General features: G+C 35.4%; 1 protein-coding gene across 8 annotated transcripts in view; it reads left to right on the forward strand.

Moving 5' to 3' along the window:
- METTL25 (methyltransferase like 25) overlaps positions 1–25,837 on the forward strand; it is a 168,481-nt gene that overhangs the window by 34,820 nt on the left and 107,824 nt on the right. For all 8 annotated transcript variants that reach the window (XR_007153848.1, XR_007153847.1, XR_007153850.1 and 5 more), the window contains exons 4-5: positions 5,091–5,687; positions 8,077–8,224. Coding sequence is in view for 2 of the 8 variants with exons in the window: in XM_047865848.1 (XP_047721804.1) it covers positions 5,091–5,687; positions 8,077–8,224 (745 nt within the window). In the remaining 6 variants the exon portion in view is untranslated. The remainder of the gene's footprint in view (positions 1–5,090; positions 5,688–8,076; positions 8,225–25,837) is intronic.

The following is a 25,837-nucleotide window of genomic DNA, read 5'->3' on the forward strand; positions in this document are numbered from 1 at the left end:
ACCCAGATTCTGAAATTCTTAACTTTACTAGTGACCACAGACACCAGAGAAGAGGACAAACGGAATTCATTTTTGATTCAACTATATTGCTGCCTACATGCCAGAAACCTTTGCCTCTCACTAACATTACCAAGGCTTCTTAACTTTTGTTTCCAGAATATGTTCATTCATTCATACCTGTGTGCATGCATTCATTTCACAGATATATCATTAGTTCCTACCATGTGTCAGGCACTGTTATAGATACTGAGGATGCAGTAGTGAAAAAACAAAAAATATCTTTGCCTTTATGGCATTTATATTCTAATGAGGAGAGATAGATAAAAAAAATGATCATAAGTATATCTTTTGTATATGTTGATACACTTTAAAGAGAAAAAAATAAATAAAAATAAAGGAAGTAGCTGATTCAGAGATGGGAATTAAAGTTTTTGATTAGGAAGGGAGGAACAAGTAACGCATTGTAAATTCATTTGAATTAAGACCTCTCTTGCTAGGTAAAAGTGTTATCCATTAGAATACCTGGACGAAAAAGCTTTTCAGGGAGAAGCGATAACATGCTCAATGATCCTACAGTAAGACTATGCCTAGTGTCTTCTTAAAACAACCAGTAAGCCAGATAAACTCCATTGGAGAGAGCAGGGGCAAAGCAGTAGGAGCTGAGGTTGGAGTGGTAGAAGGCAGGTCATGAAGTTTAGAGTCTCAGAGGCCATTGTGATATTTTGGGCTTTTATCCTGAATGAGATGGGAAACCATTGGACACACTGAATCACTCTGGTTGCTGTGTTGAGGAGCACTGTCTTTGCACTTTTTAACCATAGTCTTTATAGACATTCAGGCTAGTTCTTTCAGAAATTGGCTCCTATCTGAGCATGAGAAGAGCTTTGAGTTAAGGCAAAAATCCCAGTAACAAAGGAGATTAGTAACAGATAAGATTAAAGTCAATGAGAGATTTTGCTAAGAAGAGAGGTATGATCAGATAGACTTGAGGGAAAGATGGGAGCAGGGAGACTATGAGGAGGTTGTTGCAGTAAGCCAGGCTCAGGGTGCAGTTTCTGAGATTATAGATTTGCTCACATTTCATATGGAGAGTATAAGAGAAAGAAAGGAGTCTTAATCTCCACCTGGAAATATGTACAGAGATATCATTAACTATGATGGAGAATATTATGGGAAAGGCAGGTTTTTTTTTTTAAATTTTTTTTTCAACGTTTATTTATTTTTGGGACAGAGAGAGACAGAGCATGAATGGGGGAGGGTCAGAGAGAGAGGGAGACACAGAATCAGAAACAGGCTCCAGGCTCTGAGCCATCAGTCCAGAGCCCGACGCGGGGCTCGAACTCACGGACCACGAGATCGTGCTCTGGCTGAAGTCTGATGCTTAACCGACTGCGCCACCCAGGCGCCCCGGGAAAGGCAGGTTTTACAGAGAATATCAAGAACTTCATTCTGAACACATTAAATTTGAAATTCTTATTAGATATTCAAGTGGAAATTTTTGGTAGACTGTTAGATATATGAGTATGAAGTTCATGGAAGAATTTCATACTGGATTTATAAATTTTAGGTTCGTTAGCCTAGAATGGTAGTTAGATCTCTAGGTCAGACAACAAAGTATAACTCTTCTATATGAAGTATAGTACCATACTAAACAGAATTAGGAGACTAGGAAGATACCTCCCACCAGGCATTGGACTGGAGAATCATTTATTCTCAAACCCGTAAGTTGACCCAGGAAGGAAATGACTATTGTGGGTAAGGGATAGAAGATCAGGATGGTGGAGATTTTGCTATTCAGATCACATAGTTTGAAGGCAAAAAGTTGCACGGCACGTTACTTAATTCCACAGAGGTTTTCATTGTATTGCTGACACTACATATTGCTACTAAAAGACCAATTTGGAGGGAGATAAAAGTCTACTTGGATTAATAAAATAGAAGTGTGAGTCAGCTGACAGATTTTCTAGGAAAATTTGCCCATTACTGAAAAGGTTTTTAGATGTTCTGTTGTGAACACATGATTCTTAGACTTTCTAGAGCCATCTTACAACCAGAGGAATTACAAATATCTTGATTCACAAGTGGAATTGGCCATAAACAGATTAAGGAGCAAACTCAATTATCTCTTGTTAAGAAAACATCTACATTGGTAGGAACAAATGTGCTGATGCTAGCAACAACTCACTGTTTGCTAACTTTAAGCTTGTCATCAGCATCAGTGTGCTTCATGGAAGGAAAGGAATGGAGAGCTTCGCTTTCACTGGAGATTCAGATATGGGGAAACTAATAGAGTTTCTACTGCATAGCCCTTATATTTATGATATGTATTGTATCTTTAGTTAGGTTGTAATTCCTTAAGATCAAGATGTATAATGCTTATGTATTTCCCATAATATCTAGCCCAGAGATGAACATCAAAAGGGGTATAAGCTTATTTATGGGAATTATTTATTGGAGTGTTACGTATGAGTAACTCATTGGAGTGTTCATTTGAATTGCAGGATCCTAAATTTTTTGAGGACTTAATTATTGGCATTACTTCAAGTATAAGAGTGTTTTCTTGAGTGACTTATACCAGGTTTTAACTGATTTTAGGATAGACATAATAAGAGTAGATATTTCTTAAGAGAGTATTCCTATAATTGTCCATTTATTTCTTACGAAATGACATGGCAGTACAATAATAATCTTGGTAATATTTCTCTTATTTTTAGCATTATTTAGGTATAATTTACATATTCACCAATTCTAGGTGTACATTTTGATTAATTTAGTAAGTGTCTGCAGTTGTGTAACCACCATCATAATAAAAAATATTTGTCACCATAAAAAGTTTCCTCATTCCCTTTCACAAAATATTTCTTTCTCCATTCTCAGGTAACTATTGAACTGCTTGTAGTTGTTTTTGTTTGTTTGTTTGTTTTGTTTTGTTTTGTTTTTCTTTTTTTAAGTAAATTCTACCCCCAACGTGGGGCCCAAACTCATGGCCCCAAGATCAAGAGTCACCTGCTCTACCAACTGAGCAAGCTGGGCACCCCTGCTCTGCTTGTAGTTTTGAATTTTCTAGAACATCGTGTAGATGGAATCAAATAGAATGAGAACTTGTTTTTGACTTGTTTCCTTTAGTTCACAGCTTTTAAGAGTCATCAATGTTGTATTTACTCTTGGTTTTTCCTTTATGCCATAGTATGAATATACTACAATTTGTTTTGCCATTTACAAGTTGATGGATATTTTAGATGTTACCATTTTTTTTAGCTGCTATGAATATTCACATACAAGATTTTGTGTGGACATGTTTTCATTTGTCTTGGGCAAATAGCCTGGAATGGGATTTGTAGGTTGTAAGCTAAGTGTAAGTTTGAACTTTATAAGCTGCCAGTGTTTTCTAGAGTGCCTGTACCACTTGACATTTATGTGCATCTCGTTATGATTTTAGTTTGCATTTCCCTGATGACTAGAGATAGTAGGCATCTTTTCCTATTGGCCATTTGTATGTCTTCCTTAATGAAGTGTGCATTCAAATATTTACCCAATTGTAAGTTGTTTGCTTGTCTTATTATTAAGTTGTAATATATATTTTTTATTTTATATTTATATTTATGTGTATTTATTATATAGTTTAATTTTTATATATTTATATATTATTATTTATATTTATTATATATTTTATATATTCTGGATACAAACAATTTGTCAGATATATATTTGCAAATATTTTTAACCATATTTTTAATAGCAAAATTTTTATTTTCATAAAGTCCATTTTTTCAATTAGTTCTTTTGTAGTTCATACTTTTTATGTCCTACATAAGAAAACTTTGCCAAGTGTCACAAAGATTTTCTCATGTTTTTTTTCCAGAATCTAATAGTTTTTACTATCACATTTACATTTGTGATCCACTTTTTTTTTTAATGTTTATTTATTTTTGAGAGAGACAGAGCGTGAGCTGGGGAGGGGCAGAGAGAGACACAGAATCCGAAGCTGGCTTCAGGCTCCAAGCTGTCAGCAGGCCCAACAAGGGGCTTGTTCCCACAGACCATGAGATCATGACCTGAGCTAAAGTTGGATGCTTAACCGACTAAGCCACCCAGGTGCTCCTGATTTGTGATCCACTTTTAATTAATTTTTGTGTTTGCTGTGTGACAGGCATTTTTCCCCCAGACATACATCCATTATACCAGCACCATTTGTTGAAAACATTATCTTCTCTATTGAATTACCTTAGCCATTTTGTCAAAAATTAGTTGATTATGTAAGTGTGAGTCTATTTCTGTTTTTGATTACTATAGTGTTATATTATTTCCTGAATCAGGGTAATCTTCCAACCTTATTTTTTTTTTTTTTCAAAATTGTTTTGGTTATACTAGGTACTCTGCCTTTTCATATAAACTATAATATCAACTTGTGATTTTTTTTTAAGAAATCTGCTGGGATTTTGATTAGGATTTTTGTTGAATGTGTAAGTCATTTTGGGGGAATTGACATCTTCATTTTGAGTCTGCCATATCATGAACATTCATTTCATGAATGATATATCTTTATTTAGATCTTTCAATTTTTTCTCTGCTTTTATAGTTTTCAGTGAATAGCTATTTCAGAACCTTTGTTAAATTTATTCCTAGATATTCTATTTTTATGGTATTTTAATTCAATTTGTTTTAAATTTTATTATCTAATTGTTCTTTGCTATTATATATGTTTTGATGGTTCATTATTAATTTCCAATGATCCTGTATCCAGATGCATTGCTAAATTCACTTTCTAGTTTTGTTAGCTTTTTGTATATTCCTGTAGACCTTCTGTAGACAATCATGTCCTCTATGAAGAGTGACAGTTTTATTTCCCATTAGGTCTTTTACATCTTTTCCTTGACGTATTATACAACCTAGAACCTCTTTTAAAATGTTGAATAAAATTAATGAAAGTGGTTGGTTTCTAATAGGAATCAAAGAATTAAAAAATAAACATAACAGGTTGTATGAATTATACAACCATTTCTTTATTTGTTTTTAAAAAAGATATTGAAAATGTTTTCTATTCTTATCTGACTAAAATACTTCCTATTCATTCTTTTTTCTTACTTTAGGTAATTGACCTGGGTTCTGGAAAAGGCTACCTAAGCTCTTTTTTGTCCTTGAAGTATGGCTTAAAAGTTTATGGAATTGATTCCTCAAATACCAATACTCATGGAGCTAAGGAGAGAAACAGGAAATTGAAGAAACATTGGAAAGTCTATCATACTCGGTCAAAATTAGATGGCAATGGACTGGCATTAAAAATGGCAAAAGAAAGGAAAGTGCAAGATGAAATTAAATATAAAGTAGATATTGAGGGAATATGTAACAACAGTCCTGCAAATCAAGGAAAGATGTCTACCTCGGATTTTTTGCCAGATTTTTCGGATTCTGTAATTTCTAACATTAGAACACAAATGGAAAACCTACATGTGTATTCACATCGAGAAGAAAATTTGTGTTTTGAAAATGCCTTTTCTCTTATAGACCTTTTGCCTATTAATGCTGTAGAACCTACTTCATTGCAAACATCTAAGAGAAATATGTCTGAAGCAAATAAAGAGAGAAGAAAAATGATATCAAAGTCAAATGAATCAAATATATACTCACCTTTAACATCTTTTATCACTGCTGATTCAGAACTGCATGATATTATTAAAGACCTGGAGGTGATTTCACTTTTGAATTCCTTAATTTAATTTAAAAAAATACTCTTAAGACATAGAATTAAATTTTAATAGTAGCTTACTTAACCTACATATCTTATTTGATTACATTAATCTAAAGGACCAAGAAAATAAAATTATATGCAGTTTTTCATGATTCCTATAGCTGTAAAATCTGCCAAGAGTATAAAATCTGACAATCAGACAATTAACAGTTTTCCAGAATAAGTGCCCTCCACTCATTTCAAGCCTTCTAAATCAAACAGAAGTACTAGCACAAAAGCTAGCAAGATAAGTTTTATTATGCAATGTAGGGATTTTCAAAATTCCAGTCCAAGAAAACTCTTAACATTTTAATTTAAATTTGCAGTAAAAGGGTAGCTAGGGCAATATTATGTTTAACATTAACCTTGGTAACCAAATAATGCAATTTTCTTGAGCAAGAGTAGCTTGAGTATTTTTTAAATGAATTGAACTTTTTATAAACTATAAGTGATTCAGATCATGTAATTGAGAGACAAAATATCTTAATTAAAGGCAGTATTGCATGTTAAGTAGAGGAGATTCTAGAAATCATTTGGCCTCATTATCTTAAAAAACAGTGTAGCTTTTGAAGTTGTAATACTCTATTCTTACTAAATTTTTCAGAAATTCTTCCCTAAAGAAATGAATAAACAAAAGATAGTAGAGTTCCTTGTAAATTTCAATTCCTGTTTGGTAACTGACTAGTGTTTTTATTTAATCCTTGTTTGGTAGTCAACCAGTGTTTTGTCCTTTTAGAATGAGGAATTTTTTTTTCTGAACATTTGTATTTCACTAGATAAGGGAAACTGGTTAGTTCTCATGAATTGTTTTACCTACATATGAAATCAGTAATTACGTTATACCTTAACTTTCTCTTAGGGATAAACAACCCCAGTTACTTTAACTAACTTCAAAATACACAAATTTTAGTGCTTATTATCATATGTTTATATTTTTCAAAATCTTGTTGAAAGTGTATGATCAAAGCTATATGCAAACTATTACAAGAATCTGTCTAATATAAGATGTACTGGGAGAATATTTCTTGAGTCCTACAGTGAATTAACATAATAACCCAAATTAATTAATACCTCCCCTCTCCTCTTTATAACAACATATATAATATTTAAATATTTTATCATTAGGATAAAATAGTGATTGCATATTTTTGTCTGCTACTTGATAATATTATTAACTAATATCATATGATGACTATAGTAAAGAATGAAGTTAAATGTTCTTGTATTATCTTTAGGCAGAACTAAGCTAAGTTTAAAGAGAGAGATTTAGGGGCGCCCGGGTGGCTCAGTCAGTTGTGTCAGACTTCGGCTAATGTCATGATCTCACCGTTTGTGAGTTTGAGCCCCATGTAGGGCTCTGTGCTGACAGCTCAGAGCCCAGAGTCTGCTTCAGATTCTGTGTCTCCCTCTCTCCCTGTTTCACTCACGCTGTATCTCTCTCTCTCAAAAATGAATAAACATTAAAAAAATGTTTTTAAAGAGAGAGATTTATACCTCTCTTACACATATATCATGATGATGATAAGAATAGAAAGCACTTACTGAATTTTATTGTGTGCTAGAGATTGTACTATGTCATTTTACCAGTATTAACTTATTTAAGTTTTATCCACTGAGGTAGGGACTATTATTATACTCATTTTACAGATGAGGAAGTTAGAACAAACTTGGTATAATGATTAAGCTCTGTGAATATATGTGTTTGTTCCCATTCTGTATGTGTGTACGTTTAAATTAGGCTTTGGGCAATTAAAAGAAACATTTCATAGGAGAACTGTTACATAAAATTCATGTTATAACATTAATTTAAAAAAATTTTCTATTGAGTTTAATATTGCCACATTTTATGCAATGAATATACTTTTTTGGTGTTGCAGTAGAATTGCCAACTTAACACACTTATTCTTAATGACAGGGTTTTGAAAGTTTTGATAGTCAGTTTGTACAGAGTGAATAAAAAACTGACTAAAAGGTATAAATGTGTCTCAAATCACAAGTTTTTCCTGGTAATGGATGCTACATTTGACTGGCCAGGCTTTAATTTGGCTAATAGTTAAGCAAACAGTAGTTGTAAAAGAGATCAGAGAAAATTCAAACAGATAACTAATCAAAACCACTAGAAAGTCAACTCAAAAGTATGTTAGTTGTGATGAAAGATCTTACACACTTTGCCTATAAAGGAAATAATTATTCATAATGAGAAAAAAAAAACAGAATACTTTCTAGGTAGAATTTGACCATTTTTAAAAGCTCCATATAGTCTAACGAACATTTAAAATCTTCACCTGAAATGTTTTTTTAGCCCTCCTCTTAATGCCAAAATTTATTTTTTCTTCTCATTGTTAAAGGATTGTTTGATGGTAGGCCTCCATACTTGCGGTGATCTTGCTCCAAATACCCTGCGAATATTTACTTCCCAGCCTGAAATCAAGGGAGTTTGTAGTGTGGGTTGTTGCTATCACCTCTTATCTGAAGAATTTGAAAACCTGCACAAAGGTACAAAGTTTTCCATGTCTCATAGTTCTCTTTATTTGAGCATAACGGCTACTTTGTATCTCTCCTTTTTATTATTGTTGACAGTAACATTTGAATTAACATTTGAGCATATCCGATTTCCTTGCAATTTTAATGTTACCGCAAAAGAAATTTGATGTCCAATACCTCATGTAATATTATAGGGTTTTTTTTGGTTCATAAAATGGTCTTAATGAGTGCTAAAAACTGTAAATATTTAAAAATTTTATGCGGTAAATTTTAGAGAACTTCTGTTTAAAAATACTTGTAATATATAGATTTGCTTAAATAGTAAAGCTGAGTTATTTTGAGGTGAATGTACAGTGGCAAAGTTTGCTTTCATTTCCAAAGCCTCTGTTTTGTAAAGAATATTGATAATTTTTTGAAGAAAGTTCTTTACTGTATTTTGAAGAGTCAACATACTCTGGTTTTAAAAATCTGCATAACTGCTGCTCTGGGAAACAGTGTGGAAGCTCCTCCAAAAATTAAAAATAGAACTACCCTATGACCCAGCAGTAGCACTGCTAGAAATTTACCCAAGGGATACAGGAGTGCTGATGTACAGGGGCACATGAACCCCAGTGTTTATAGCAGCACTTTCAACAATAGCCAAATTATGGAAAGAGCCTAAATGTCCATCAACTGACGAATGGAGAAAGAAGATGTGGTTTATATATACAATGAAATACTACTTGGCACTGAGAAAGAATGAAATGTGGCCTTTTGCAGCAACGTGGATGGAACCTGGAGGGTATTATGCTAAGTGAAATGAGTCAGGCAGAGAAAGACAGATACCATATCTTTTCACTCATATATGGATCCTGAGAAACTTAACAGAAGACCAGGAGGGAGGGAAAGGGGGGGGGGGGAGTTACAGAGAGGGAAGGAGGCAAACTATAAGAGACTCTTAAGTACTGAGAACAAACTGAGGGTTGATGGGGGGGTGGGAGGCAGGGGAAAGGGGGTGATGAGTATTGAGGGCACCTTTTGGGATGAGCACTGGGTGTTGTATGGAAACCAATTTGACAATATATTTAATATAAAAAAATAAGTAAATCAATCAAAAAATAAAATAAAAATGATTAAAGGTAAACAAAAATAAAATAAAAGTCTGCATAACTGTGCAATTGCATCAAAACAATATTCAGGCTGCTGTCTGGACTGAGAAAGGACCTGAGGAACAAGGTAGAGTATTGTGGGAGGACTTGCATCCCCTGGCCTTTCCGGAGCAGCTCCTGAAATTCCTCTGTTTCATCCACTTGATATGTTATATCTCTCCATAAGGTATGGTTTCAAAACCTCTGGTTCAGATTAGGTGGTTATTCAGTCTATTAACATTAGCAGCTCTCTTTTCTATTAGTATAATGAAGTCTTTATCAACATCTAGCACCACTTGCTAAGAATTTTTAGGTCAAGAATATGTGTGCATGTGGATGGGATTTATGCTTTTCTCAGTTTTAAAACCCAGATGAATAGGAAGTTTTGATTTTTTTTGTTTAGTCATGTTCAAGAGGTAAAAAAATTATGATTGAGTAATTCTACTGAAATTTGACTGGGTGACATAGAGGTCATCCTTAAAACTGACAAAGATTTTTATGAAATAAAAGTTCATAGAATTTGAATTCTTTTATGTGTTTTCAAAATTCTCTTTTGGGAAAGGTGCACACAAGTAAGGTTGTAAATACGTAGACATATACAGAGTGAGAGAAAGCAAATTGGCAAAAAGTTAACAACAGTTTGATTTAGATGGAGCATATATATATATTTGTTATGCCATTATTTCCAACTTTTCTCTGAGTACAAAAATTTTCAACATAAAAATTGGGAGGGAAGTGAACCTAAAACTAGAAAAGTGTTTATACCAAACTATATACCCATATATTTACATTATTTTACAGTCTTTTTATTCATCTTCCCTAAAAGAAATGAAGAATGTTACCTTTAATACAATCAGAGTCTTAACAGCTTTTAAATTATTAATGAGTAATGTGTTCCTGCATCAGCAATAGTGTAAGGTTCTATGTAGGGGGGAGGTTTTATTCTTAGTTCAAGAACTTCCTCTTCTGAGGGTACAGTGAAATGGAGTTTCTTTAATAATCATCTCCTTTTGCGGGAAGGTGTGGATGCTCGTTGTGTCCTTTAATTCAGAGATGCTGTCCTGCAGCATAAGATCTTTCATTTCAGGGGCTCCTGGGTGGCTCAGTCGGTTGAGCGTCTGACTTCAGCTCAGGTCATGATCTCACAGCTTGTGAGTTCAAGCCCCACGTCAGGTTCTGTGCTGACAGCTCAGAGCTGCTGCCTGCTTCCGATCCTGTGCCTTCTCTCTCTGCCCTTTCCCCACTCCCACTTTGTCTCACTCTGTCTCTCAAAAATAAATGTAAAAAACTAAAAAAAAAAAAAAAAAAAAAGGTCTTTCATTTCAGTTGCCTTCTTGCTTCTTTCATTTTATGGTCATCATGCCCTCAGAGATGCCTTCCCCTTCCTAAGGACCCCTCTCTCCTCTTGAGGCAGTGCCATCTTAGGACTGCCGTCCTGCTGGACCTTTGCAGCCATTGCTGTGTATAATCAGGTCTCAGACCTGATCTCAGTACTTCCCACCACCGGCGAGATCCTCTTTTTCAGCTTTGTTTTGTATTCTCTGTCACACCCATTTTTCCACACCTGATTCTCCCTCTGGAGTGATCGCCTTAGCTGTTTTGTTGCTTTAGGATGTTTATTTACTAACCCACAATTGAATCAAAATTTGTAGTTTAGTTGTGGCTGTATTTCATACTGGTAGGAGATAATATGATTGAATAAACGTTTCTTGGCCAGCTACTGTCTTCAAGGCGTGGTACTTGGCACTTCATGTACAATAAAGAGAGATGAGGGAGGGGCTCATAAAAGTACTTTGAGAAAGAAGTAAAAGACTCAGATGATAGGCAGAGTTCAGTGTAGTTCAACATTCATCAAATGCCCCCTATGTTCCATACTGTGCTAAGCAGTGATGATATTAAAATGTAAGAGATATCATCTTCACCCTCAAGGGATTTAAAAAAAAAAAATAGCCCTTAATCCTAGGAACAAGATAGTCCCTGTTAGTAACTTTGTTTGTAAAAAATCATTTAGAATTTAGAATACGAAGTTCCAATAATATATAGAAAGATTTTTAAAATGAAAATAAAAGTTTCCCCACCCATATTTTTCATTTCTTGTGTGTTTTTCCAGGAAAGAAAATGTATACATATATGTGCACACTCTATATTCTTATGTTTTAGGGAACCAAAAGATAAACAGTTTATTACCTTATTTTTTTCACTTAACATATTATGATGATCTTTCTATATCAGCACATAGGATGTTGCCTTATTCTTTTTAATGATTCCAAGGTATTTCATATGCTATTTTTTTTTTTATTTATTCAGTCTTAAATAGTTATATTTTCTTAAAATAGTGGTACTTTTCTTTCAGCAAACCAAAATTTAATGAACAGTTGGTCGGGTCAATGTAAAGTTTGGAGAACACAAAATATGGCACCAGTGTTTCTATTTTCTGATCCTCAAACATTAGTTTCAAAGGAATGTAGTAAGTACTATAAGACAGAATATTACACCTGTGTTTTATAGCAGAATAACATGTAGCCCAGTCTTTAAGGGAGGGATGGGAGCTGATGTTGAGTTCCCAGGGTGGCAATACCCACTGTGTCTTAAAAGGTCAGCAGGAGTTAATCAGACAAAGAACTGGAAAAGGTATTGCAGGCAGTAAACAAAGGCATGGGGTGGTAAGTGTTCAAAATCGTTTCATTCTCTTTGCCTTTCATAGTTACTGTTTCTCTTTGTCTTTTCTCCCATCCTGTTTTTCCTTGTGTCTTTCTCAGAGGCAGTGATAATGGTAATCCTAATGATCATTTCAGTGGATAGAAAAGTAGTTTTTAGACTGAATGAGACCTCTGTTTTCTCATTTCAGTTTACCCACAAATCGTTTCCCCAGAATCTCTCCTTGGTTCTCTTAGTTTATTTATTTAATACTTAGCCATTCATAAAATAATCTTTGGATCTTCTGCGAAGATTAAACTAAACACCTACAAATTTCACACTCTGGAAATGGAAGTCTCTCAGTTAACAGATCTCAAGCATTGCTCTTGGGTCCTTTCCTTCTCTAGAGTGGAAGTTGCCATTGTTCACTGAGTTGATATGACATTTTTGGCCCCAAGATTTAGACAAGAAAAAAATGTTGGGAAGGTTTGTTACAGCTGTGTCCAGCAGCTACAGACTTATTTTCCCTCCTATAGGCAGAGTCAATTCTGGGAAAGGCCTTCCTATCAAAACTATCTTAGCTGAGATTATCAGGCAAAGAATACTAGGCTTAAGCAGGAAAAGCTAATAGTATTTTAGTGCTGCTTGCATTTCTTATGCATACCTGAAACAAAGTTGGGAGTTTTACTTGTCAGGAAAGCGAAGGATAAGCAGAAAACAACAGGACTGAGTGATATGAAGGAAGCAGGTGGAGAGGTATTACAACATGAGTACCTTCAAATGTTTTGGAGGTCAAGGAAAGTGGTGGAAAGCCAAAAGATAGGAGAAAAATGTAGAAAAATAAGTCATAGAGGAGTAACAAAGGCAACCCAATCCTATTTACGTTGCAGTTTTGCCGAGCTTTGGACTGACACATTTTCTCATCTCAAAAGCCAGATGGCAAAGGTAACTTATTCGTTCTCTCTTTCCCACACCCTTGTCTCCATTTTCTTGTCCTATCTTGGCTGTAGTGAAAGAAAGAAGAGATGAACCTCTCCTGCAAGTTTTATAATAGTGTTTCTTAATTCTGGCTGCCCAGCTGGATCAAGTATGATGCTTTCAGTATATAGATGCGAGGGACCTGCTTCTGACTTGCTGAATTATAATCTCCAGGAATGGCACTTGAATGTAAATGTTTTTAAGAAGCTCTATAGGTAATTCTGATGAACAGCATGTTTGAAAAACAAGATATTTATTATGGTTCTGTTAGGAGACATACAGAATTCTAAAAGATGATTTGTGGAAATCTATTCAAGATTATTTAGGGGCGCCTGGGTGGCTCAGTTGGTTAAGCACCTGACTTTGGCTCAAGTCATGATCTCACAGTTCGTGGGTTCAGACCCCAAATGTTATTCTGCTATAACATTCTCTCAGTGTGGAGCCTGCCTGGGACATGTGTGTGTGTGTGTGTGTGTGCATGCTCTCGCTCGCGCTCTCTCGCTCTCTCTCTCTCTCTCTCTTAAAAGAAATAAATAAACTTTAAAACAAAAGATTATTTACAGTTATTTTGACCTCTCCCATACACAGACTTAGAAACTCTGTTCACATGCAAATTTGCAGATCCAAACCAAAGGCTGACCCCAAAAGGGCCCAGGAGGGCATATCAAAGTCCAGGGTGCAGAGTGCTAGAATAATTAACCCATAAAAGGTCCTTGAAGTACAGAGCTTAGACTAAAACCTGGGGAAACCAAATATAGAGGGCAGGATACCATGTAATAAATCCTGCCCTCTGTATTTGGTTTCCCCAGGTTTTAGTCTAGAAACGAGTTCTAGTCTAGGCTAGAACTCTTTAGTTCTAGTCTAGGCTAGAACTCTTTAGTTCTAGTCTAGGCTAGAACTCTTTAGTTCTAGTCTAGGCTAGAACTCTTTAGTTCTAGTCTAGGCTAGAACTCTTTAGTTCTAGTCTAGGCTAGAACTCTTTAGTTCTAGTCTAGGCTAGAAACGAGACAAAATCAAGGGGAAAAATATAGGACAAGCAAAGGAACATGCAAGATAATTATGAATACTACTAAAATTCTGATAGCTTAACTTGGTTGATGAGCAGGTGTGTGTGTGTGTGTGTCTGTGTGTGTGTGTGTATGTGAAGGCAGACAACAGCAAACAGTTTATTATGGACTATATAGCAGTAACTATTTGGATAGATAGAATATGGATATAGTCTTATTTTGTATATACAATATATGCTATATCGTTGTTGTATTCCTTACTAAAATGGGAACCCACCACTGTACAGTTCGATCAGTACATTAAAACTAACTTACAGGGCATGAGGTTTCCATCCACAGAGTTGGCATATTCCCTGTCATAGATCTAGCACTCAGGTTCCATGGAGTTATATCTCTGAATGGTCAAGTGTGTCATGTGTCTCTCCCTTCATATCTTACACACCTGCGCCTTGCCCTCACTTTGTTTACACAGCTGGTTTTCAGTTAGAATTGGGGCAGTGTTGCCCTTTGGGATGTAAATTTGAGTTATTAATAGTCCAACGTAGTATAGTCAGAAAGTCTGGTATGTGCACTGCAACTTTTCATGATGATACGTACTGTGCAAACAATATGTGTTGTACATGATATGTTTACCCAGTGTACTGTGGTAGATCGTGGAGGTGGCCTGCCATGAATGTCAGTTTTCAAAAATACCTCAGAGCTCTCTGAGTCATTATGAATACCGAAGTTATACCATATGTTTTAAAGACTGCTTTTAAATATTTATACATTATGAGCCAGTGGTTCCTAGGAGAACAAGAAATACCAGAAACAGTTTTATTGCAGTGCTTTACAGAATGTATATATTTTCCCAAGCTTGAATTGTGTCAGCATTTTGTATTCATATTGATTATTACTGTCATAATTAACTTGAAAGACTTACATCATTTTTTCCCCCAGAAGTCGGAGGAGAAATTCTTCCGGTTGTTTTTTCTGTAAAGGTAGAAAAGCGCTAGAGGAAACACTACTGGTTACCTATCTAGATCCACATATTTCTTTTTCCTTGCCAACTGAATTATAATTTTTTTCAGGCATCAGTCTTTAAGAAGATTGTACCCTTCTATCGCCTCAGAAATAGATGGCTTTCTTCTTTTTTTTTTTTTTTAATAATTTCTATACCCAACATGGGGCTCGAACTAATGACCCTGAGATAAAAAGTCACATACTTTTCTGACTCAGCCAGCCAGGCACCACAGAAATAGAGGACTTTCAGTCTCAATTAATTATGGTAATTTCATTTATTTAGGAATGGATATTACCAATGAAGCATGAGGAACATATCTCCTAGGGGGTTTCCTAGGAAGTTTTTATGTTTTCCTTAAAACTGAGCACAAAGCAGGAAATCACTTTTTTTTTCTTTGCCTCTGGACTTGGTCATTTGTATGTGTTTGTTGAGCTTCACAGAAGTATTTATATCTGTCTGTCATGTATTCTGTCAGAAATTGGTGTTAGTGGGAAAAAAAAAAAGGAATTGGTGTTAGTGCTCTGTGTCCTTTGGGCCCAGTCTGAGGGACTTTTCCTCTAAATGTATGTGACCGTTGCAGAGGCTTAGGAGTACAGGAGGAGTGGAGAAAGATCTAGGACCTTGGAGAGTCACCTCAGGTGGTTTTATAGCACTTCTAACCTGGCCTCCATAGGAAGTGCCTCCTAGGAGCGCCTCTTGTTAGGGCACAGATGTGTGCTCGGGTCTTTCCCCAGCCCGCCTCTGAGCCCAGTGCCAGGCGGTGTTCTCCTACCGTCAGTGCCTTCATGCCCTCCCCCACACCCCGGAATTAATGTGTTACAGGGTATTAAGGTGATTCTCCCATAGATCCCCCTCCGTTTACTTTTGTTTTATTTTCAACCACAGGAGGACTGCAGAAAGTCTTTTAGTGGCATCTTTCAATCTGGTTGTGCCATTTCTGTATCAAATGGAAAATTTTCAAAGTCACATAATACCTCTCATATTACAGTTTCCCTATTTATGTCACCAGTAGGAATTTTAAGGGAGCTAGATACCTATATAGTCATCTGCACTGTCTCTGAGGATTAACTTTTGATATAATTGCTTTAAATTTAGAAGTACTTCATGGGGAAAGGCATCTGGAGGTAAAAAAAAAAAAAAAAAGATCTTGAGCATATCATTTGAAAATTGTAGCATACTGTTTAAAAATAAGTTTATCTTATATTTAGAGATTTATCAGATATCTAGTGTATGGTATATTCCTATGATAGTATTAGGTGGTTAATATCAGCATTAAACAGGCATTGTATCATACAGAAAGGTATGGCTAATTTCTTAGTCAAAGTAATAGGAGTGACTTAATCCCATCATTGCAAGAATACATAGAATTGCTGTCTTTTCAGTAAAGACTTGACATTATATTCTGCCTCCTATGATATGTATTTTATTATACAAATATTTTTTGTCTACTGTGGTCTTTTAATACTGGAAGTTTGACAAATGTAGAGGAATAAAGCATGGTTTCTTTTTTCAAAACAGCATGTATTTGATTTCCAGCAGTGTGGGGGGTGTGATTTTTCCAAGGAATCCTCCTACAGGTTCAGCTAGATCCTGGCTAAATTAGAACATGTATTTTTTTAAGCATTGCTGAGTCAACAAAAAATAAGGAAAATCTCTATGGATCAAGAAAAATCAAAACCTAACATTTAAAAGGAGAGAAGAGGAAGAGGAGTTGAAACCAGAGCAGGGAACTGGAGTCATAGTGTAGCAGACAGTGTTGTCCTGAGGCAATTGCTTGTCACAGTGGGATCTAGAGACTGATGTTGGGCCTCCTGCATGGTGGGGGAGCTGAACCTGAAAAGTCCATACTAAGCCATGACCTGAATGAGACAAAACAGTTTTCAGTTGGCTCTCTACAGAAGCAAAATCAAATCCTTGTGAGGGAATACTTTCCAAGTTCAGGCCCTTGGAATTTCCATAGATAAAATCTACCAAATATAAGATCAAAACTTAATAAACAAACTAAATCACAAAATATGTCTGGCTGGACATAACCTGAATGCCCCCACCCCTATTCAACTAAAAATGCTGAATATAGTTAAATTTCATTTCTTAAAAGTATTGAAATACTGGAAAGATACATAGTATTTGTCCAGTCAAGATATAAGAGAATGTAGGGTTCCACAAAGATAATGGTAGCACTGAAGGCGCTAAGGGAATTTTGTGTACCGGGGCAAACTGGAGCTTTGGTTTCATAGCCCTAAAAGGTGTAGGCTACAAATAATAAAACCTACAAATAATAAAACACAGAAGGGAGTCTCATAGGACACAGTCTCATAAGTTGAGACCACAAAGCTGAGGACTAAAGTTAGGGCAGCAGTAGTAGGAATAGCGTAAATTAGGAAAACTTTAGAAACATTTATGTTTGGGGTGCCTGGGTGGCTCAGTTCGTTAAACATCTGACTTCGCTCAGGTCATGGTCCCACGGTTCATGAGTTTGAGCCCCAAGTCAGGCTCTGTGCTGACAGCTCGGAGCCTGGAGCCTGCTTCAGATTCTGTGTCTCCCTCTCTCTCTGCCCCTCACCCGCTCACACTCTGTCTCTCTCTGTCTCTCAAACACAAATAAACATTGAAAAAAGAATTAAGAAAAAAAAGAAACATTTATGTTTATTCAGAGTGGGAGATAAAGGAGCAGGAGTTGTCAAGGATTATTGCCAGGTGTGTGTTTTCAGCCACTGTGTAGATGATGGCACGACTTACGTGATAGAAAACACTAAGGATAGACCAAGTTTCAGGACAAAGTTTTGGACACGTTTAATATTTTGAGATTGCTTTATATATGAGTGACAATACTTTGGGCAAGTGTTATAAATAGATAGCTAAATACATGGAAATGGAACTATTGTAGCATAATGCCATAGGATTTGTTTTTGTCTTACTTTCTAGAAAATCTGTAAGGTAGTACCTGACATTGTTTCGTATGGTTCAAGGAGGTGGAGGTCAAACTCTCTAAAGTTTTTTACCTTTCAATTATGGTTATGTAATGGTTGCTACTGCTCCAGCCATTACAGTTCAAATATGAAGATGAAAGAGTTTCTCCCAACTGTGGCAATATCCTTTATAGAACATCCTTTCCTCATACACTACCTCTAAAAGGCTAGGAATATAACCTTCTAGATGGGCACATTGCACCTCCAAATGAAATCAAGACTCTGTGAATGACAAAGGAGAAAATGGGTATTAGGTGGGCAGTTAGCATTCCCTGCCACTGTGTGTGTGTGTGTGTGTGTGTGTGTGTGTGTGTGTGTGCGTGCGCGTAATGTTAACACATGAATAAGGCACAGGAAAGAGGAGAGTATAAAGGAGAGTGGGGAATGTAATAGTATGTATATGAAACAGAATATAATCACATCCATTGTCGTCATCTTCTTTTTAATAATTCTAACTCTTCTTGGTTTTAGTAGACAAATGGCACCCAGCCACCCAGTTAGAGTATCTCCCATGTGACAGAGTTCAAGCCAGCAGAATGTGAGTCAAAGTAATGTGTGCAACTTATGTGAAAGGAAGCTACTTGCACCCCATTTCTTTTCACCCTTCCTATTAGCCAAGTAATAACAGTAACCTTGATATCAAAGCTGATAGCCTAATCTTGAGGATGGCAGAGAGTCTATCATCTGGGTCTCTGGATAACACATTGTATACTGCCTTCCTTCCTCTGAACTAGGACAAGAGAGAAATAGACTTCTGTTTTATTTCTGGACCCTATGTTCTGAGATCCTTTGTGATAACCCTATCTGGTTAGTACAGGCTAATCTCAGGTCTTGCTATGAGTGCTTCTCCTTTGTGTGAAACTTGTACCTTTAGACTGTAACTGTATTTATGTACTATAAATGTACACAAGCCAACAATAGTAGCAACAACAGACAATAACGTATGTGATTTATGAATTAATTATGAAGGTATACAATTTATAATTGATTTCTTAGAGCTAAGAAAAAAGAATATAGTAAGTGTTAAAAGAACCATTCCAGCTAGAATGTAAAGATCATTTCCTGTTAGGTGATCAGGGAAAACTTTAGGAAGGTAGTAACTTTTGAGTTGAGCTTTGTAGCATAAGATTTAGATAGGCAAAAATGAGAGAGGAGCATTCCAAGCATGTGAACAAGGTGGCTTAAGTTAAGGTGCTGCAGATCACTCATTGGAAATGAATGAATTCCCTAGCTAGGTGGTAATCTGATTGATTTGAAATATTGAAATGTTAAGGAGTATTGGAAAGGACTCATATGGAAAATCCATTTTGGTAATGAAAACGTTTGAGCAGAACAGTGATGTGACCAAGAGTCACATTTGTCAGACCTACAGTTCTCAACCATGAGATTTACTGGGACCCTAACAGTGGGGAAAGGAAAATAAACCAGAAATTGTGGAACCAAGACTAGGGGAACTAACCCAGAAAGAAGTATCCACCCCAAAGAAGGTAGCCAGTTGCTTACACTGGTATTCAAAAGGCAAACTCTAGTCACACATGAGTTGGCATCTATTTTCAGAGGATCTTGTTGGAAAGTTGAGGACACGTAGTGGTAGTTTCTGACCAGGTGTAAAACTCCCCATGAGTGGTGAATGAATGCTAATCTTTTAATTACTGTATGTGAAGCACTATTCTAGGTACCTAACTTTTATTGACTCCTTTATGCCTCCTAACACTCCTGTGAGGTTATAATCTTGTCATTTCCATTTTCATTATTCTTTGTAACACCCCTGAAAGGTAATACTGTTATTATCATGTCCATTTTCAGCTGAGTATACTGAATGACAGAGAGGTTAGGTAACCTGCCAAAGATCATACACTTCATAAGTAAAGGAGTTAAAATTTTAGCTCAGTCTGGCTCTAGAGTCACGCTCTTAAAGCATCAGTCAGAAATTGGGATAGAGAGGATTTGGCCTTCTGGGAAGATTCTGTTAAATTTAAAAGCATTGAGGCTAAAACCTAATGTGTTAGAATTTTGGAGTAATTTCTGGTCCTTATTAGAGGACTAGAATGGAAACCAGAACCTGAGACAAAAGCTTACATATAGATCCTGTATGAATAAAATGAGGGAAATAGGGGAAGCTCAGGGTATATACAAATACTGGTTCTTCCTAGATATAGAGGAGAGTCCAAGCATGGAACTGAAGGCTAATACTGGTCCTCACCTCTTTTTAAGAATAGCAATACTTAAATATGGAAAAGCTTGGTTAGTTTAAGTTTAGGAACTGGGCAGGGACATTGACTTTGGCAGAGATTGAGATAGTTTGGAGATTGGTAAGTCTATCCTCTCTCACACAAGGTTAAGACAGTTTCCCAATTTCTGCTTCCCTCTCTTCAGTTTTGTACCCTATAGCTTGTTCACAGTCAAATAAAATGACCCGGTGCTATTTTGCTTCTCTGGAATATGGTAAGGATGAGGGGTCTCTGAGTGGCCCAGTACATGTGGACATACTCACCTTTTGTTTTTAGGAGCAGCACTGTCCTTAAATGTCTCTATTTTGTGTTAAGTTTCAATAAATACAGGTACTCACTATAAGATAAATGTATCTCTCACATTCTATAAACTCTCTTTTTATGTAAGTATCAGATATTTTATTTACTAGGATTAATATTTTATTAAGTTGGCATGATTGTAATAGCCATATCCTGCTTAGCTTTTGGTTTTATAGCACATAGCACATAATTAGCTTTTTCTGTTTTTCTATTCATTTTCTATTTGTTCCCCATGGGCCTTGAGAGAAAGGAGATTGAGATAGTTTCAAGATAAGTTCTACCTATAATGTAGGAAGCATGTGACTTCTCAAGAACCACATCTTGGAAAGAAAGACGACAGTGGTTAACCATACCCAGAATCTAGGCCAGAACCTGAGTTGTAAATACTTTGGGCTGTAAATAATGGCAAGTTCACCTAACAGTGGCATAAACAACAAAGTCATTAATTTCCTCCCATAAACAAAAGGAGTAGCAGTTCTGGGGTTGGTTCACAGACTCCATGACATCAGGGCACTGGGTTCACATCTCTACTTCCCTCTCAGGGCTACCGTTGCAAGCATCATGTCTTCACGAGAAGTGGGCATGAGTTAGAGACTTTCTCCTCAAGTATTCTCCCATTTTGTCAAGGAGGGTAAAACAAAAATGTTTTTCCAGAAATTTCTCAGAATTTTTTCATGTCTTCTTGCGCAGATATGTTTCACAAGGTAACTTTCAGCTGCAGGGGAGTCTGGAAAGTGACTATTTGACTTTCTCAGGCTCTGTGGTGAGGCAGGCAAAGTAGACAGGTGTTAAGAATGATGGTTGAATAACTCACTAACTACATCTGCAAAATATTTTTTTTTCTTCTCTTCCCTCACCCCTTCTTCTTCTTTCTGCCTGTTTTCTTTCCTGCCTTGTCTCTGTTGTGTACTGATTTTGAGGGTTGAGTAAAATGAGACCGCTAACTCTGTAAGAGGAGAAGGGCAATGATCTCTTCATGTGCTCTTTCGCTTTGGCACCTACCCCATTATTTTATTATAATTAAATAATGGTTTGGGTTTAATCTTTTCAAGATAGGTAAGTATTTATTTCTTTGAGCAACTTTAAAACAAAAAGGTTATCTCTGAAATTTTTCTTTTAATGCCTAACATTCATCATAATATATGTAGCAAGTGCTCAATAAAAGAATAACATGAAATAAAATTAAGAAAAATCCGATTCCATACTGGTTAAAACCAAAGAAAAAATGAAGGTATTTGATGAGACATCTTGAGAAGAAATAATTATGTTGACATAAGTAGTTTGGGAATTCTCAAGGTACTGGACTGGCTTTGCCCTTCTTAGCAAAGATAAGAAACAGAAAGAGAAGGTTTACATTCCAGAGGCCACTAGAGCAAAATGATGAAAGCACACTATCCTGATGAGACAGAGGTCTTATTTAATTTTAAACCTACAAAAACTCAGATTCCTTTGTGTTCATAAATTATAATTCCCTCTTTGGTTTTCCTTGAGAAGAAAGAAAAAACCTTCTAAACACCTACCCATTAACTATGAAGTTTTTATTTCTCTCTGAAGCATGTAATCTTTAACCACAAAGCATATGATGACCACAAAGGTTGTAAAACATGTTTGTGGAAGAAGATTATATTTGTTCTCTTGATTATAATACTGGTTTCACCTTTTTAAAACTCAGTTCCACATTAAGAAACATATTTTACGTCACTACCCTGTATTATATGAATAGACTAATAGATAAACTGGTACAGAAATTTCACAAGAAAAGTGCTTATTTTTTTTCTTTTTGGTTAATTAATGTTTGTTGTTTGAAAGATACTGGATCTTACAACAGTTAATGCATGCCAATGTTTTTATTTTATTCCTTTCTATTAAATTTTATAAAATATTGGTCATAATTGACTAACTTGATTTTATGACCCTCTTAATGGGTTACAGCCAGTAGTATGATGGTAAATTTTTAGTGGTTGGCTTTGCCCCTGAATAAAAGCCCCTAATGTTAGTGTTTCCTGATTTCCATGGTATAAATACACTTGGCCAATTTGAAGCTACCATCCTGATGTCACTGAATGTTAACTGGGAAGAAATGACACAGTCGGCTTTCTCTAGAGCCATTAGGAGCCAGCTTCATGACACCACTGGCTATAACACATAGTGTAAAATAAATATGAATTTATGTTTGTTACAAGTAAGTTAATTTGCTCATTTGAACTGCAAATCACCTAATTTGTTAAGTGTCCCAAACAATGTCTGATATATAGCAGATATTAAATTTGTATTTGTTAGAAGAATGAGTTGCTTTATTTTGACAGATATAAAAGAGTATTTGTATCTCCCCAAGTTTGTTTCTTTTTCAGTCCAATTTTTCACATAAGGACTGTAATTTCATACCTGATTATCACAGGGATTTTTTCTATTCATAAACTCAAAATTGAAGAGAAAATACTTTGCTTTATTTATATATCATGATGCCTACTACATCACGTATTCATCACTTAAATTGTTTTCTAAGAGTTTTAGCCTAAAACCTATAAAAATGAAAACAAATTATTATTTAAAAACTATAGTTACATTTCAGACAATTCCTTGAAGAAAAGAAAGCTTAAAAAAATAAGTTACAAATGATTGATTATATTTCATATTCTTTTCAAGGAACTTTCTTTAGTCTTTCTATAAATCATTAATATTTGATCCAGAATTTGGATATTGGGGCATAGAATTTTTTTTAGCAACTCCTTTGAACTCAAAACCAATGTGCAGTTAAAATAAAGACTCTGAAATTATGAAAACAGAAGAGCTGATCAGTAACAACTTTGGGCATTGAGAATATCAGTAAACATTTATTCAACATAGAGTATGCTAAGATCTAGAAGATACTCCAGGAACTGTGTATCCACTAACTGCCCACTCTGCTAGATACCAGGGATTTCTAGATAAAAGGCTTTAAAGAAATGTATAACTCAATGGGAAGACAGATAACAAAAGACAGCTGTAATACAGTGTGATAGGTGCTATGTTAGAGTTATAAGTTACATTGGAAGCATAGAGATGGTGACATTTAAATGTTCAGGGGAGGGGCGCCTGGGTGGCTTAGTCAGTTAAGCGTCTGACTTTGGCTCAAGTCATGGTCTTATGGTTTGTGCTTTTGATCCTTTCTCTCTCTCTCTCTCTCTCTCTCTCTCTCTCTCTCTCTCTCTCTTTGCCCTTCCCCTGCACTAGCTCTCCCTCTCTCAAAAAATAAACAAACATTTAAAAGAATTCTTCTCTCTCATTTTCTCTCTCTTTATGCCTATATTTCTAAAAAAAAATAAAAAATAAAATAAATGCCCAGAGGAGTCTAAGAACACCACCTAGAAGAGGACATGCTTTGACTGCTTAGAGTTTTATTTCTGTCTCTGCAATAATATAGCCTTGGATAAATCAGTGAGCCTGATTTTGGAGGTCTCTCCTGGCTCTGATAATGATTCTGTGACTTGAATGTAACTTTCTAAAATATGCCTTTTGTTTTCAATGGAACCTCACCTATATTTATCATGACATTTAGTTTTAGTTTCAGTATCCTTTTTTTCTAAATTATGCCGGATTTGCATGAACAGTTACTCTGCTTTCCTGCTTCGATTCTTCACTTGAATGATAATATGGAGTTTTTGAAAATCAGTGTAATAATGGCCGTAAGTGCTGTCTTTCCCCAAGTTTGGTTTCTAAGAAATAAAGTTATCTAATAATAATTTACAGTAAGTGCATAGTTATGTTTTCATGTACTTAATTATCAATATTAACAGTTTATTAGCTTATTCAGTTATTCAGTAAGAAACCATCAGAAGCTATCTCAGCTGGAATAAGGTATTGCTCTTGTAATCTGACAAAAGATAAGGAGACTCTATTGTCAGCCTTGTAGATTCAGCTGTTTATAAGCTTTTGTTACAATATCACATTACTTCTCACTATTTCAGATGGGTTTATGTCTCAGAACAATTCTTGCCAATTAATATGGGAAAACTATGGAGATTTCTAGATGTAGTTGGCAGTCTTTACACAATTACCTCACATAGACAGCTGTATCTAATCTTCAGTCAGTTATACGTTTTCTAGAGTATTGGCTCTGATTTTTCCTTTGCTGTAGGGCATCTTCTTGTTGTCTAGAAGTAGTTAAATATGGAGTTTTAATACATTTTGCCCCTTTCTTTCTTTAGTTTGCACATCATTATTTCTCATGACTCATAAAGTTGTTTCTGAAGCTCATGGAGATTATATTTATTCAGCATAAAAAAAAGTTCTCCTTGTGCTCATGGTAAATAAAAGAAGTCAAGAATGTGATTAAATCTAAAATAGAAAATTAATATTCTACTTGAAAGAGTAAAGAGAAATAGTTTATGTTTCAAATATTAAGTAATACGAAATCAAAACTAATAGAAATTGTTATCAGAAAGTTGACTATCAAACTAATATAAAACAGGCTTTAAAAAAAACTAGTTTACATTTTGCTAGTTTTATATAAAAATTTGGATTTGTATACCATACAGCACATGATCTTGAAAAATATTTTGCTATAAATAAGTATTCTCACATTTCTTTTTCCCTTGGTAAATAAATTATAAGCAAGTCGTCTAAATTTGTTTCATCATTGGTCTGGCACAATGAGCGAAATTCTCATTGGAATGAAGTCACAACATGATTCATAATGTTAGTGTAAAGACTGTCTCATTGACTTAATGTTTCAGATGTTCCATATGTATCTCAGTGTAAACTCCTTTTTCAAAATTGATAAAAGACTGGGAATGAGTCCAACAAGAACAGCCGAGGAAACTTGTCAGTCACGGTAAGAAGCGGTATTGGGGAGCTACTATCGCAGTTTTGCCAGACCAATGGAGCATTTTCTCTCAGCACCTAGACTCTGTCATTCTTATTGTCATACACAAAAATACCAGGACAGTTATGTAGCAGGAGTCATTAAGAAACAACATCTTACCACAGATATGACTACCAAGGTAATAGATACATTTTAAACTAGCTGTTTATTTTCTGTTGTATGTACACTATAATTTACATATTCCCTTGAGATTACATTCCTAGCTGCACCCTTAACGAAAGGATAAATGAAATATGAGTACGTTGCTTATATAATGGAACTAGAAGTAGAGATGAGATGCATGCAGAAAGAAGGATGTTATAAATAGGGCTACACTTGGCATGGTCTAGAGAGAAATGAGAAATAATTAATGACTCTTTTATCATTGACTAACTAACTGTGCTTTGGAATAGCCTGTGTAGAAAAAGCCCATACGTGGAATATATATCTTACTGACTTAAACTGAAGGTATGTTCTAGTGAAGGCAGAAGAAGACCAGTAGGGGCTCAATACGTATTTATGGAATATAT

The sequence above is a fragment of the Prionailurus viverrinus genome, chromosome B4 (assembly GCF_022837055.1).
Source record: "Prionailurus viverrinus isolate Anna chromosome B4, UM_Priviv_1.0, whole genome shotgun sequence".
Classification (NCBI taxonomy): Eukaryota; Metazoa; Chordata; class Mammalia; order Carnivora; family Felidae; genus Prionailurus; species Prionailurus viverrinus.